The sequence below is a fragment of the Dipodomys ordii genome, unplaced genomic scaffold (assembly GCF_000151885.1).
Source record: "Dipodomys ordii isolate 6190 unplaced genomic scaffold, Dord_2.0 Scaffold22, whole genome shotgun sequence".
NCBI classification, from domain to species: domain Eukaryota; kingdom Metazoa; phylum Chordata; class Mammalia; order Rodentia; family Heteromyidae; genus Dipodomys; species Dipodomys ordii.
In genome coordinates, this window is record NW_012267238.1 from 4,705,892 (window position 1) to 4,722,750 (window position 16,859).

At 47.3% G+C, this 16,859-nt stretch overlaps 1 protein-coding gene across 1 annotated transcript in view; it reads right to left on the reverse strand.

Annotated features, from left to right (window-relative positions):
- Window positions 1-7,090: 7,090 nt before the first annotated feature.
- The window catches only part of Map6 (microtubule-associated protein 6), a 68,008-nt gene continuing 58,239 nt past the window's right edge, over window positions 7,091-16,859 (reverse strand). Inside the window, exon 6 of the mRNA XM_013013967.1 lies at window positions 7,091-8,285. Coding sequence (XP_012869421.1) covers window positions 7,238-8,285 — 1,048 coding nt within the window. The 3' untranslated portion in view covers window positions 7,091-7,237. The remainder of the gene's footprint in view (window positions 8,286-16,859) is intronic.

Below are 16,859 nucleotides of genomic sequence, written 5' to 3' on the forward strand. Positions count from 1 at the left end.
GTTTCCATATGACCACACGGAATTTTAGCAAAACTTTTCCAATTTGCAGATCTGTCTTGTCCTGTGAACTCGGCAAATTAGCTCTCCATCCTTCAGAGGGCTTCATCTAGAAGTGAACATGGGGAGACAGTCACAGTGTGCTCAGGATTCAACTGCATTCCAGTCACTTGGGCCATCTGCTTCCAGTTGTCCCATGTGCATTGCTCTCCCTGCTCCAGGGCCTTGGTACCAGCTAATCTTTCACCCTAGTATGTGATGCTTGTAGGGCTTTTTGGGGGCAGGGCTTTTCTTTTTGTCATGCTGAACTCAGATACCATTTGTGAAGAGGGGCCTTCTCTGTCCATCCAACATAATTCACTCTCCACCCAACCCAGCTTCTCATTTCCCCAACTTAGCACTGAGACATTGTCATCACTTACTGCCCACTTTCATGTCTGTCTCCCCAATGAGAATGGGAGCTCTGAGGAAAGGGGCCATATCTGTATGTCCATTGCTGTGTGTCTGCACCTAGACTCAGTGTCACACATACCAGGCCCTGGGAACACTTGCTGAGAACATGAAAGGCCTGATGTAGGAGGGGATACTGGGGCTCTGGAGGAGGAGGCGAGGAATGATCAGGATAAAGACCTTAGTAATGCCAGCTGCTACTGCTTGGGTATTTGTTCCTATGAGGTGCCCAGTAGTTACGGTGTGGAATTGTGTTCAAGCTTCACAGCAGAACTAGGTGGGCATGGTTCCTTTTTACAGGGGGAATCACTGAGTCTGGAAGATGCACAAGCCCCTCAGCCAGTGGGATAGAACTGGGCTTTGACCCTGGATTGAGTAATGGCTCCTGCTTCCATGTCCCACAGCTGGAGAGATCTGGCCAGATTCTAACCTGTTTGCAGTCTAATTCCAATCACTCAACCCCACACTAGCCCAGTGAGGTGGGGATCACTATAATTCTATGGGACCAGACTCAGAAGACCACCCTGGACAATCAGGTCTACTGTCTCCTGCCACTGCTGATTATGGCACCACAGTGCCCCCACCTGGTGGAAATGGGCAGTGAATGGAGCCAGGCCTGGGTGGCAGGGGTCAAATCACACAAAGGGGACCTAAACCAAACTCCTTCCTTCCTGGCACGGGTGGGGGCGGGGGGGATATGGGGAGACGTCCACACTCAGGTGGATGCTGGGATTCAGATAGCCATGTAAGAGCAGAGGCAGGTGTGGAGTGGGACTAGAGGTTGGTCCACCACTGTGAACACCTCTAGTGGCCCATCACTGCCCTGTGTGGAGCTGTCCTGCCACCTGGAGGCCACTTGGGGGTGGGGGGTGCCGTTAGTCTCCATATAGTGTCTGAAGTCTCAGAGGTGATGCACATATTGGGTTGCACCCAGATGTGGGTGCAAGTGTGGAGATGGGATGAATCTTTAACTGATCACCTATTGTGTACCTGACACTGTTACAAACATGTATCTCTCAGGTAAATACGTTACTGTCCCATGGTAGGAGTAACAAAATTAGGCCTCATAGAGGTGAAAGGACTAGCCTAATGCCATCCAGTAGAACGATGCTGGAACCCGGTCCACATGGCAACCCAGGTCTCCTGGCCATGGAGGAAGGAGCAATAATGGGCAAGTCTCTATAGGGGAGGAGGCATAGCCATCATGGGATTCTCAGTCACCCTGACCCCAGTTCCTCATTCTCCTCCCTCCAGACTTTAGCTGTCATCTCCTTCAGGACAAATTAGTTGTCATCTCTTTCTTCTCCTGTCTTGCATCCTCATATCTAGGGCAAATGCCTGATACACAGGAGGTGTCTAATAAAAGCTCAAAGGAAGTGGTTCAGTGCTTAGCAGCAGAGGTATTGGGACCTGCAGACCTGCCACAAGTCCCAGTTCTGCCATTCCCCTAACTGGGTGATCTGGGGCTGGTTACTTAACTCTTCTGAGCTGTGGCAGGATGGGAATGACAAGAGTAGTGAGCAACAAAGGTTGGGGTGAAAGTTAAATGGGATAATCAAGGCCACCACATGGCAAATAGCATGTGGTCAGTGACTTAGCTACTAAGCAGAGGTGGTGGTGGTCAAGCTCATGTAGTAGAGCTGGGGCATGAGCCTTCATGCCCTGACTTCACAGTCTGATTCTTTCCATTATGCCACAGTGCCTCAGGTTCAGCTTGGGCTGAAGTGTAGGGGAAAGTGCTAAAAGTGGAGTACTAGAGCTGGATAGAAAAGCAAGAAGCATTCCAGATGAGAGGGACCACTGGAACAAAGAATTGTGGATGCCCAGAGCAAGTTGGGAACACAGTGAGGTGGTGGGCTGGACATGGTAGGATCTCCTCCAGTTCCCCTCCTCCACCTCCTTTCTGGCTACTTCTACTCCCTCTGCAGTCCATTGCCACTTCCTACCCACTCTGCTTGGCCTGGCATTCCCCATTGCTGTCTGTAGAGCCTCTTCACCTTTCCAGGCCTATCCCAAAGACCTCCACCTCCAATTCAGTCCTGCACATAGCTTACTGCCAGCTCACATCCTTTTTCCCAGTGTGACATGAATGTGTGCAATCAACATTAATACTACAACAAACTAATGTCCAGTGTCTCATCTGTGGCCCTCCCTGGCCACCCAGGAAGAGCAATGTGTTTGTGCATACAAAGCGTACCTGCTTAGACAGGGCAGCAATTATGATTATTATTTAGTGCCAGTACTAGGGCTTGAACTCAGGGCCTGGGCACTGTCCCTTAGCTTTTTTTTGCTCAAGGCTAGCTCTCTACCATTTAAATCACTGCTCTACTTCTGGCTTTTTGAGTAGTGAACTGGAAATAAGGTTCTCAGGACTTTCCTGTCTGGGCTGACTCGGAACTATGATCCTCAAATCTCAGCTTCCTGAGTAGCTCAGGTTACAGGTGTGAGTCATCAGCACCCAGCCAAAACAGTGCTTACTCTTTCCTTATCCAGGTCATTCAATTCACCCACCCCTGGTGGAATCAAAGATTACACTTCACACAGGAAAGGAAAGGAAATAGAAAGCATGTGTTAAGCCACATTCTAGGACAGGAGTTTCATACTGCAGCCACCAAATCACATTATCAGTTGATCATTTGCACTCACAGCACTGCTAGCTTTCTGGGGAAATTTAAGGTACCTATCTCAGTGAGAATTAGGAGAGACATACGGAAGAGTGGGATGATTTAGTCACCCCCTTAGCCCTAACTCTGCTGGGATTCCTGACAGTGAGAATAGTCACTCCTCTTTTTGCTTTATTTGAAGGTCAAGAGCTTGCATTGACCTTGCCCTGGACATTACCCTGTTTGTTGTGGAGTAACAAGCCACTACACAATTAGCAGCTTATAACAATATGTCCTTCAAAGACTGACCTTGTCTACATTCATTGGACTTTGGGGGTTAAGGGGACTGCTGGGATCTGTCTACATGCTTCATGTTGGCTTTTTTAGGCCCCTTGGTCTCAGCCACTGCCTAAGTTCTACACCCCTCACATGCTCTTTTTCTCTTTTAATTTTGGTGGTACTAGGGCTTTAACTCAAGGCCTAGCTCTTGCCTAGACAGGTGTTCTACCACATCAGTCATACTCCCAGCCCTTTTTGCTTTGTGTTTTTCAGATAGGGTCTCAAGTTTTTTTCTCAGGCCAGCGTTAGGCTGGGCTCTTCTTTGCCACCTAGCTGGGACTGCAGGCACATGAAGATTTGCACCACCATGCCTGGCTCCCTGTCTTTGTCCTCCAGAGCCTGACAGACACTCCCATCACCAAGGCACCAGAAAGACATCTTTGAAACACAATGCAATGCTTTTTCTCTGCAGGCTTGGGAGGCAGGTTTTCTGCCATGGAAACAAGCTGCGTGATTTTCCATGGAATGATGGGATCCCAGGGGAGCAGAAGACAAACAGCACACCCGAGACTACCACCCTTTATTGGTAATCAGCATAGTTGAACCCACAGGTGTCTTTGGCAAATGCGAATCCATAAATAACTAGAAAGAAAAGTTGTGGGGTACAACAATGGGGACAGCCTTCTAAGGTGAGCCTTCATCTCTGTAATAGAAGCACAAACCACAGGTGGCATTTCTTTCACCTGTAATGAATGCATGATGCGGTGATCCAGAATGGTGCTCTGCTGTGCGTGGGGGAGGAGGGCGTTGCCATGGAGACAGATAGCAGATTCATTGTTTCATTAACTGGAAGAGTAAACAGATCTTAGTGATGGTTTGGAAGGGGAGGGTGGGATATTGGTGCTGGTAAGAACTAGGTCAGCCATGATGTGCATTCCCATCCTTTTTTTCTAATTGATCCGTACATTCTGCAAGAAAGACTCTGAAAGTGTCCCGTCCTAGCCTCCTATCCACACATCCCTACAAAGGACCACAGGTGTCCAGGCATGGCAGGGCTCCAGGTATGTTGGATGGAGATCTTTGTGGGAGGGAATAAAGGAATAAGATTGCAGCCTGGCCTTCAGATGGCTCCAGCCCTCACCACCACACACTTTAGGTAGAGGATGCTCCATGCCTCCCGATCCTAAGGCTTCTTTCTCACACTTGCATCCAGAATCCTTCCTTTCTTTGTTCCTACAGGCAGGTGCACAAGGAGTGGAGTGGAAGTCCAGGCCCATGGAGACCGAGGGACCTGCGGGGCAGGGACAAATTGGGGACTTGAGTATGTGCATATGCGCAGATGGCTACTGGCCCTACTGCTGCCCATTGAGGCGATTCCTGGATGATAACCACTGGAGAGTAGTGGACAGGATATCCTAGCAACTTGGAGATGAGATTTTGTCCCCTCTGATTTGCTGGTCACTCACCCTATCTCAGCAATCAGTCTTGGCTGATTGGATTTTCCCCTGGACCAGAAGTGAGCTTCTGCTTCCATCCTCCAATATCCTTCCATCCTCTGTGCATGCCTGGGGCTGGGGGCTGGGGAAGCCTGCAGGCCAGTCAGGTTTCTTCTCTTGCTGCAGGGAGGGCCCACAGGCCCTGTGCAGGACCAGGGACAGTGGGTTCTGCAGAGAGGCCAGGAAATGGCCACAGCAGAAAGGAAGAAGACACTAGGAGCCCATTTCCTGCCTTTACTTGCCTCAGCTCAGAATGAGAGGCTCTGAGCCCTGGTCTCCTTCCAAAGGCCTTCCTTCTTTGCTTTAAAAGGGATGCTACACCCAGGCACTGGCCTGGAATCCTAGCTATTCAGGAGGTTAAGATGTGAGGACTGAGGTTTGAAGCCAGCCCACAGAGGAAAGTCAGTGAGACTCTTATCACCCATTAACTACCCACAAGGCAGAAATAGAGTTGTGATTCCAGGGATAGAGTGCTAGCCTTGAGCAAAACTGCTCAAGGCAGCATCCAGACCCTGTCCAAACCTCAGTTTCAGAACCAGAAAACAAAAACAGAAACAAAAACAAAAGGAGACAATCACATGGCCTTGAGGCTCATACTGTTTCTGACAGCTCAGGCTTAAGCTTCAGGCCTGCTGACAGAGGTCCAGGCTTTCTCCCCCTGGCTGGCTGTGTGTTGTGCCAACACCATGTGCATGTGGTCAGCTTAGGGTTGACTGCTCCGTTCCCCATATCCAGGCCTTATACAACTAATCACCTCTGATTAGTCCCAGAGAACTGCCCACTTCTTAGTTACGTTCTCATGCAAGCCAGATGCTTTTCATCTGTGGACCTTCAGAAGAGGGCTTGACTCTGGCCCTCTAGCTACCCACATTGTCCATTTCCACTGCTGGTCTGGGCTGTCCAGCACCGTGTCAGGCCACTGTCATTTTCTTCAGGAAGCTTTCCTGGCTGCCACCACAGGTGTATATTCTCTACTGCCCTCTTGAAGCCAAGCTTTCACTTGTTCTAGAGTTTCTGCCCACTTGCATTTTAAGACTGGGATTCTTTGCTTCAGTAGCCCGAGTCCTGGTGTAAAAGTAGGTGCTAAGACAAAGAGATTGCACGTATACATGAATAGGGGACTGTTCTTCTTCTTCTTCTTTTTTTTGCTGGTCATGGGGCCTGAACTCTGGGCCTGAGTGCTGTCCCTCAACTCTTCAGCTCAAGGTTAGCGCTCTACCACTTGAGCCACAGCGCCACTTCCGGCTTTTTCTGCTTCTGTGGTGCTGAGGAATCGACAGGGCCTCATGCATGCAAGGCAAGCACTCTACCACCGAGCCACCCTCCCAGCCCTAGGGGACTGTTCTTAATTTAAATTTTATTTTTAAAATCTTATTTCAGGTCAGGTGCTGGAGTCTCATGCCTATAATCCTAGCTGCTCAGGAGGCTGAGATCTGAGGATCATGGTTTGAAGCCAGCCTGGGCAGCAAAGTCTGTGAGACTCTTGTCTTCATTTAATCACCTAAAAACCAGAAGTGAAGGTGTGGCTCAAAGTGGTAGAACACTAAGCTTTGGGCAAACAGAGCTCAGGGACAATGTCCAGGCCCTGAGTTCAAGATCTAAAACCCATCCTCCCCCCCCAAAAAAAAGCTCATTTGACTGAGTATAGGGATGCACACCTAATCAATCCTGTCTCTCAGGAGGCTGAAGCAGGAAGACCATAAGTTCTAAGCCAGCCTGGGCTACCTATCAGGACAGGACCCTGACTCCAACAAGACAAAACAAAACTCCCCCACAGCTCAAGGCATTCTTCAGAATTCCCATGCCGAGCTGTCATGGACACTGAATGAGAGAACAGCACACTTTAGGTTTGTCTTGAGAGTCATGATCAAGAAGGTTGAGTCCTGGATGTGCTTTAAGACTGGGCCTGTGGCACACATCTGTCACTCACAATTCCCGAGGGCTGACTGGGCCCCTGTTTCTCTCATTCACAGCTTCAACCCTGACTCACCCAATGCTCAGGCTGCAGGAGTTTGGTGCCTGGCCCAGGCTCTGCCTTTGCTTCCTCTACCTCCTTTTGCAGAGGCCTCCTCCTTGTCCTCCCACCATCCCCTGCCTGCTTCCTTCTTATTTAGACCAATCACAGGAACAGGCATCTCTTAAAGACTCTGCTGGCCCCTGGCTGGGGACCACAGAGCTGCGCTCTCTGGAGAAGGTGTGTTTTTGCCCACACGTGTGTCCCTCTCCCACAGAGCCAGACAGAGACACTGCTAAGCTGAGGGAACACTTTTATTAGACTCCAGCACAACGATACAGCACGGCTTTGGCTTCATGCAGATTAAATATTTGTGACTCTGTTCCCCACCCCCATGGGAGGGAGCAGTTCACGGGCAGCTCCTTCGGTGGCATGTCAAGTGTGTGTGGGGGGGGACATCAGGGAGACCCCTCAATATATTCCGCACGGGGGACAGTGGGGATCATGACTGGGGGTGGAGGTGAGACAGTGGGCAGTTGAGGGGCCCTGGGACCTTGAGTCTTCAGAGGGTCAGGGACCACAGGACCTTGGTCCTTTGCTGGTGCTGATACCAGAGGATCTGGGTCCTTCAGAGGCACTGGGATGATAGGAACTTGGGTCTTCATAGGCTCAGAGATTAGAGGAGCTTGATTCTTTGGAGATTCTAGGACCATGGGACCTTGATCCTTAACTAGTGTTGGGACAATGGGGTCTTGGATCTTCACAGACTCAGAGACCACAGGACCTTGATTCTTTAGCACAGAATCATATCCCTTCAGGTGCTCAGGGGCCACTACATCTTGATTCTTGATTGGCTCTGGGACTATAAAGTCTTGAGTCTTCATAGGTTCAGAGACCACAGGACCTTGATTCTTTACAGGTGCCATGACCAGGATGCTCTGATCCTCTGGACGCTCTGGGCCTGCAGGACCTTGATCCTTACCAGGTGCTGGAACCAGAGGACCTTGATTCTTCCCAGGCTCAGGAGCCACAGGACCTTGATCTTTCAGAGGTGCGGGTACCACAGAACCTGGATCCGTAATTCTTGCTGGAATCATAGGACTTTGAATCTTTAGAGGCTCTAGGACTAAAGGACCTTGGTCCTTGGCTGGTGCTGAAGTGGCAGAACCTTCATTCTTTAAAGGCTTAAGGACCATGTGATCTTGCTCTTTAACTGGCACTGGGGCCATGGGGCCTAGATCCTTCAGGCACCCTGGGACTACAGCACCTTGATCCTTTGGAGACCCAGGGGCCACAGGACCCTGATTCTCTGGCGGCCCAGAGATCACAGCACCTCGATCCTTTGGAGGTCCCAGGACCATGGGGCCTTGATCCTTCAGAGGTTCTTGGACCATAGGACTTTGACCTTTCAGAAGCCCTGGGACCACAGGACCTTGATCCTTGTCTGGCTCTGTGACTACAGGACCTTGATTCTTACGTGAATCACTGGCAGGTGGGACAGGGCTCCTGCAAAGGAGAGAGAGGTGGTCACAGTGAGGGCAGAGTTCTGGCTAGGGATAGGGTAGAACACAGATTCCTGAAGAGCCCTGGGCCTGGCTAGCCTGGGCAAGGCGTCTCTGCTGGAGAGCCAGGAAGAAATCTGGTTTCTGTGTGAGCACAGAACAGGGGCAGGGGATTTAGGGAGGCTCAACTCAGCTATTCAATGTGTTTGCCAATTGATTATAACCTGCAAGTGGCACTTAGGTGACATAGCACTTCCTCTAGACTCAAAGTCACCCAGGGAGCATGGCACCAAAGCCCATTCAGCCTGCATTCCATCCAGGCCTGGACTTCTTCCTTGAAGATGGCACCCATCTTGGAGTCCCATCTTAACTATCCATTTGGACCACGCTACTGGCCAGTCTACTCAATCCTTGTTTTCAGGGCCTTCTAAGCTTCTTTTCTCTCCTGGTCCCCATCCTTAAGTGGGGTAGAAAGACAGGGCAGTAGAAATGGCATTGCCCCTCCCCTTCAAGGGGAAAAGTATTTTATCATTAATATTGTTTAGAACAGTTAACACAAAATAATAAAGAACAGATTACAGCCAAGCAGCAGTGGCTCATCTTTGTAATCCTACTTACTCAGGAGGCTGAGGTCTGAGGATCATGGTTTGAAGCCAGCCTGGGCAGAAAAATCTATGAGATTCTTAATTCCAATTAACTAGCAAAATGCCAGAGGCAGAAGTGTGGTTCAAGTGGTAGAGTGCCAGTCTTGAGAAAAAAAAATTCTAATGGACAGTATCTAGACCCTGGGTTCATGCTCCAGGATGGGTACAAAAACATAAGAAAAGATCACTTTTGATATTTTGTCTTTCAATTCTCTCTAGACACTGTATCCCTTATTGCCTATACCATCCCACTACCCCCCTTGGATAGGTAACTGACTGAAACATCCTGTCAGGTGTCCAGGCCCTGGTCCCTACCTCCATCCCCATTTCTGCTTCTTCTGTTTCTCCTCAGACCCTCCCCTTCACTTGGTCCAAGGCTTCTGGGCTTACTTACTACAGTCAGGAGCCCAGGCCTCTCACCAGAATCCTCCAGGTCTGCTTTGCTACAGCCACCAACACCAACCACTAGGACACCCAAGAGCAGAGAATTTGTGCAAACACCGTCCAAAGGCAAACACTGCCACACTCAGACTGGGCCAGTGTGGAGTCCTGTGGTCTAGCATGCACAGTCCTTCCTCCCAGGCCAGGCTGACGGTCACATTGGAGAGTGGGCAGTGCTCAGCCCACATCACAAGCTCTTGCGCACCTAGGCACATTCTGAATTCGAAGTCAGTTCTCTGCATAGCTCAATTCAGCAACTCTGTGAAATGCATAGGAAGGATTGTATTACCCCTGATTGGTAGATGAAGTGAGGCCCAAAGATAGGGCTGGGAAGGGACTAGAGTCTGGATCTTTCTGGTCTTCTAGAGTGCCTGACCCCCAGCCGGTACTCAGTATAAGATCACAGAGCCTGCACTTTGGTTCTACTCTCTGATACCCAAGTCAGTAAGGTTGGAACTACGTTAGCCTTTTAACAGTCCCTTTCAGGCTTTGCATTTTAGCTGCTGTTTCTTTTTCTTTCTTTTTTTTAATTTTAATTTTTTGTGAACATACTGTACAGAGGGGTTACAATTACATGGGCAAGATAATGAGTACATTTCTTATCAAGCATTGCAGCCTCCATGCATTTGTTTCTAATTCATTTATAAGATTATTTCTTTGTTGCTTTGTATGTCCCTCCCCCACAGTATAATCCCCGCTTTCACTATATTTGATGTCGGTATAATTTGTGGAGGAGACGGGGAAAAACAAGTCGTTTAAGGATACAGGTGGACCCTTTGTAACTATGAGAAGTACAAGTTGTCATGTCGAAAACGATCTTTACAACTTTGGTGCGGGGTCGGGGGAGGCTGGGAAGGGAGGAGGCTGCTTCTTTTTCTTTTTGGCAGTGCTGGGAATTGAACCTAGGACCTTAAGACATGCCTAGGTATACTACCACTGAGCTACACCCTCAGCCCTTTCCTGCTTCCCAAAGCTGTTCCACTGAGAATTCTACTTGTGAACGCTTTCTAAACTCATGGTGGTATAATTTCTCTGGAACCCAAGCTTGTTATCGACTCATCGGATATAATGATAGTTACTTAGAAATTTATAATGATTATAGCCTGGTACAGCGGCTCATGCCTGCAATCCTAGTTACCAGTGAGGTGGATACTGGGAAGATCATGGTCTAAGGCCACCCAGGGCAAAAAGCTGTTTAACAAGACTCCATCTCAACCAACAAGCTGAGTATGATGGTATAGTACACATCTAGACGAGCTTGGGCAAAAATATGAAGCCTTATCTAAAAATATAACTAAGACAAAAGAAGGGCTGGAGTGTGTGGTTCAAGTGGCAGAGCACCTGCCTTGCAAGCATGAAGTCCTCAGTTGAAATTCCTATACTGGGGGCTGGGAAGGTGGCTCAGTGGTAGAGCACTTGCCTTGCATGCATGAGGCCCTGGGTTCAATTCCTCAGCACCACATAAGCAAAAAGAAAAAAAAAAGCCGGAACTGGTGTTGTGGCTCAAGTGCTAGAGCGCTAGCCTTGGGCTGAAGAGCTGAGGGACAGCGCCCAAGCCCAGAGTTCAGGCCCCACAACCGGACAAAAAAAAAAAAAGAAATTCCTATACTGTAAAAAAGAAATGTATGATTATAGTACTGGAGGGGAGGTACATAGAACACATGCCATGGTAGGATTAAGTGGTATGATTATTTTTCTATTTACTTAGAAGTAAAATTACACATACTCAGATTTTTAGTGTCTTTTTTTTTTTTTTTTTTTTTGGTGCTAGTCCTATGGCCTAAACTCAGGGTGCTATCCTTGAACTTTATTTTGCTTAAGGTTAGTACTCTACCGCTTGAACCATAGCTCCACTTCCAGTTTTTTCTTTTGGTGGTTATTTAGAGATAAGAGTCTCACGGACTTTCCTACCTAGGCTGGCAGGTAGGATCAGTTTGAAAACTGTGATCTTCAGACCTCAGCCTCCTGAGTAGCTAGGATTACAGGCGTGAGCCACCAGCACCTGGCCTCTACTCTCCTCGGATTATTTTTAGTCTGCTCTAGAATCCTGATGTAGAAGCCTTTAGTTGTGTTTTGCATCAGCAGAGTACACAGTGGTACAAGGATCTATCTGTCCTGTGTGTGGTCACTGTCACTGAGTAGGGCAGCGTTGAAAAGAACAGAGTGGTCCCAGGCTGAGCATGATGACGAGCACACCTATCTAGACAGAACCAGGGTTTGAAAGAGAGCAGAGCAAGGTTCTGAGGCAGATGCAGGATCTGGACATGGCATCTAACACTTCCAGTTACTGGTGGCTGGTCAGAGGAAAAGTGAAAACCAAATTCAGAATTGAATCAAGAAGGAAATTAATTCAATGTGTCATCTCAGGCACTGAAGCCACGTGGGCAGGGCCACCTGATAGGTCTATAAGGCTCAGAAGAACCAAAAGGTGACCAGAATGCCCTGATTTCAGGGGCTTAGGCTGCAGAATCCACTTCATCAGCGGAACACTGGCACCCCCTACTGGCAGGGAGATCATAAACAAGGCCTGCCCCGCAGTGTGGGGCCAAGCAACTATTTCCTGGAATGTCCAGGCCTTGGCTTCCAGGTCATATCCCAAATTTCTGCTTATTGAACACTCTCAGCCAATTATGAGTTAATTCCAAATTTTCATGGATAAATAACCTGGTATTTCTTTGGTTAGTAAACTTTTTTTTTTTTTTTTCCTGAGTGAAGTGTGTAATCATGAGATAGTTTAGAATTAAGATGAGTTACCTCAAACCCAAGTATTCCTTCTTTTATATTAACTTTAGGGGAAAAAAAATCTGTGTAGCCTTAGTTAAAAATGTGTAATATTTAAGATAGTTTGGCATATTAGACTATCATACAGAAATAATTTAGATTTTTAATGTATTTTTTATAACAAAGTTTTAAAATATAATCAAGACATCAAAAAATATTTAAAACCTGTGGTTTGAGGGTAGCCTAGGCAAAAAGTGAGATTCCATCTCAACAAATAAGCAAGGTATGATTTCATGCATCTGTGCCTAGCTACCCTAGAGACATGGGTAAAAGAACTGTGATTTGAGGCCAGCACCGGACACAATGGAAAAACCTTATCTGAAAAATAACTAAAGCAAAAAAAAGAAAAGAAAAGGCTGAGTGTGGCTCAAGTGGTATAGCAAACATGAGGTTCTGAGTTCAAATCTCAGTGTAGCCAAAAACATTAATCTTAGCATTTCTTCATGAGTAATGCTAGACATTCCACCTAGGTTGAACTTAGAAGGATTAATTGTACTTGTCCCTGGATCATGGATGACTTTGAACAGCTCTGCTCATTACCAAGGAAATTTAGGCTTAGTCCTAGGCAACACTGCAGAACTTGGTCAATTACTTATTAACTAGTAGGAATTTGATTGTTTTTATGTTCATAAACAATATGTGCCTAAATAAGTAAAATAGGCAACACTGAAAACTGTCAAGAATTTTTTTTTTTTTGTGGTACTAAGGTTTGGACTTGCTAGTCTGGTATTCTACCACTTGAGTCAGACTTCCATCTTGGCTTTTTGCTAGTTAATTGGAGATAAAAGTCTTGAGGATTTGTCTGCCTGGGCTGTCTTTGAATCTCAACCCTCACATCTCAGCCTTCTGAGTAGCTAAGATTATATGTGAGCCACAGCACTGGCACATAGCTTTCCATAACCATTTTTGCTGGTTAATTGAAGATAAAGTCTCTGGTGGACTTTTCTGCCCGGCTGGCTTTGAACCATAATCGTTTTGAGCTCAGATTTCTTTTTTTTCCTCCTTTCTTTCCTTCCTTCCTTCCTTCTTTCCTTCCCTCCTTCCTTTTTCTTTTCCGTTGTAGGGCTTGAACTCAGGGCCTGTGCACTGTCCCTAAGCCTCTTTGTGCTCAAGGCTAGTGCTCTACTACTTGTGCCACAGTGCCACTTCCAGTTTTGAGTGGTTAATTGGAGCTAAGAGTCTCATGGGGATTTTTCTGTCTGGGCTAACTTCGAACTGTGATCCTCAGATTTCAGGCTCCTGGGCGAGAGCCATGGGCATCCGGCTCTGATCCTAGATTTCTGAGTAGCGAGGATTGCAGGCATGAACCACCAGTGCCTGGCTTAATAACTTGCTAAAATCTTTAAGAACAGCATATGTCATGCCAAATGTGCGTCTAATATGTGTTTCTTTATTATAAACCACATTTATTTTGCTAGAAAAAAAATCCTTCTAGGATGTATCATTTATGATTCAAACTATACCTTGGCCTCTTATAAATAAAATCTGGAGATAAAAGCATTTCCCATGCAACAAGTCACCTTGTTGGACAAATTAAAGGTAAATAATGCTGGGGCCTTTCAGATAAATAGGCTAAATGGCAAAAATCAAATTTTTATTCATGCTGGGAAAAGCAAAATTAAAATGTTGCTTCATTATACCATCAAAATTCTGGTGAGTGACAACATTTACAAATAACTGGCACTCCTGCAGAACTTTATCCCATCCTGTCTGTCGGACTCACTTAGGAAGAAGAGAGTGGGCTTCACCCTAGCTAACTAGAGGCGGCTTGCCCAAGACTCTTTCATAGGTAGTTCTAGATAAGCCATCAATCTGTTAAATTAGACTTACCATTTGAAGACAGAAAATTATATAAACAATAGTGAGACTCTTATGATAACTCATGAGCCATTGTATTTTTATGCTTAATTTAAGCATATTTAATTTAGAGGAGTCAAACGATAAAAAAATATTTCTTCAAAGAGACAGATTTTACTGGAGTTTTGTTTTTGTGCATTTGATAAATTAGGTTCCTTTCTGACATCAAAGCAACCTTGACAGGTTTTTCTATGCACGAAACAGCCCTCCAGGGGCACTGTGAAACTTGCCTCCCACTGGGCAGCCACGAGCCGAGCCGGCTCCAGTCTCTATGAGTCTCAAATGGCTGCCATCTCCAGGGTTCTGGGAATTGTGCTCATGGTGCTGTGGGAGTGAAACTAAGCCCCTCTGGTGGAAGCTGAGCTCATGGCTCGGCTGTGGGAAGTGGGAAGTGGGTTGGTCCACCCTCTCTGCCCCCAGCTACAGATCAGCTCTCCTTGGGCATGCACAACCTGTACAACAAAATGTGGGGCCTGGGCCAGCTGTGGATCTCAAGACAGCCTTCTCCCTCTAGCCCAGGGAGCCGACAGTGCCAACCTTTCAGAATCAGAAAAGAACAGCTAGGCTTCTCCTGGCTTCTGTACTGCTTATTCTTGGGCAATTATTCAACCACACAGACCTCAGTTTCCTCATCTGTAAAATGGGGCTAACCAGATAAGCAAGAGGGACTGCTGTGACAAAGGACTGGAGTGGTACTTCTTGGTAAAGCACATGGATGGGCGTATGCCATAAATACATCCATCCCTGTAATAAATAACAATGGTTTACCTCCTCCTGAGGAAGATGGGCTTCCTGTCAACCTTTCTTCCTTGCCCGGCACCCACATGCTGCTGCTTATAGCCTTGAATGCTTCTCTGTGTCTGCCTATCATGCTTCTTGAGTCACCCTCCCCCATCCACTCTTCCCTGCCCAGCCCTGCCTGACCTTGAAGACTGGGCTGGACCCCAACATTTCCCTTCCCATCTGTCTCCAAATTACAGCCACTCTCCACATTCACAAGCCTGTGACCCAACTGTCCATCCATCTCCTGTTCCACCACAAGCTCAGTGAGGGCAGAGACCATGTAGATCTAACACCCTAGCACAGTGTCTGGAAAAAAGAACACCACAATCTAGAACAAAGAGGGCCAAGCAGAAAGATTTATGATTACTGTTGCCCAAACCTGGCTCAACCTTTTTCCCATGTCCCCAGTCAGAAACCTAGAGTCTTCCTGTACTTTTTCCTCTCCCCATGAAACATCACCCGGACCACCAGTTCCCATCAATATTAGCTCCTAATGCTTCTCTCTGAAGATCCCTGCTTCTTTCCCTCCCTCCTATCCCCTGCCGCCTGCTGTGCTATTCTCTCTGCAGACCACAGTCGCAGCTTCCTGACTGACGTCCCCAGTCCATCTATCATCATTCTCCTCCAATGCATATTTCCACACAGATCAGAATCTTTAAGAAAAGAAACCAGAAGCTGGCTCATGCCTGTAATACTAGCTACTCAGGAGGCTGATATCTGAGGAAGGATTAAGGTTTGAAGCAAGCCAAGGCACGAAAGTCTATGAGAGTCTTATCTCTCATTAACCACCAAAATGCCAGGAGTGAAGCTGTGCCACAAGTGGAAGAGCCCCAGCCTTGAGCAAAATAGCTAAGTGAGAGTGTAAGGCTCTGAGCCAAGCCCAAGTATGAACATAAAAATAAATAAATAAAGCTACCTGATCTGGACACAAATAAAAGATGCTAGCCCATACTAAGAAGCCCAAGGAATAAACACAAGCCTTTTCTGTGCAAAGTTGCATCATATTTACATGAGCCAGGTACTGATGGCTCAGGCTGAGATCTAAGAATGGCACTTAGAAGCCAGCAGGAAGCCAGGTGCCCCTGGCTCATGCCTGTAATCTTAGCTACTCAGGAAGCTGAGATCTGAGGATCACAGTTTAAAGCCAGCCCCGGCAGGAAAGTCCTTGAGACTCTTACCTCAGAAAACCAGGAGTGGCACTGTGGATCAAGTGGTAGAGCATTGCCTTGAGCTGAAGAGCTCAGGGATAGCGCCCAGGCCTAGAGTTCAAGCCCCACAACCGACAAAAAAAAAAAAAAAAAAGAAGAAGAAGAAGAAGCCAGCAGGGACAGGAGAGCCTCCAAGACACTTAACTACTAAAAAAAGCCAGAAGTTAAAAAAAGCAGAAATAGAGCTGTGGCTCAAGTGGTAGAGCACGAGACTTGAGCAAAAAAGCTCAGAGATAGCACCCAGGCCTGGAATTCAAGCCCCTGGTCCAGTACACAAACCAACCAACAGCCGTCTCCCCCCCGCCCCAAACTCCCAAAGATCACATAAAACTTATCCTAAGTTCAAGACATCCTAAGTCTTAGACACTTCATTTTCTGCCACTTCCTGTTTCCATGGAGATGTCTGTGCCTCCCAAGTTCACATAATAGCACTGGATCTGTTCTTCACAGAGTCTGGAAGCAGAATTATGGAGCCCTGCCTGGCCTAGAGGAGAAAGGGCTTCATCTCATGGACTGGCACCAGTTTCTGCCCTTGCATACCACCCTGCTCCTATGTCTTCCTAGAGTGTCCCCCACTGTACCATGGGAGCAGCCCAAAGGTGGGGCAATGTTCTCCCTGCTTCTTAGGCTTCTGTCCTTGAATTTCCTGCCTTTTGCAGGATTGAAAAGCCCAGAGAAAGAAAGATACCCTTACTAATTCATCAATAATGACGTGCCAGGCTCAGTACAAGATGCTTTGAGTACATACTGTCTCACAGAATATGAAGAGCAGCCTCCTGGAGGCTATAATGCCTAACTTGAGGCTAGAAGAGCTGAGTTCAAATGCTAACTCCTTCCCAAACATGAGATGGTGTCAAGGTATGC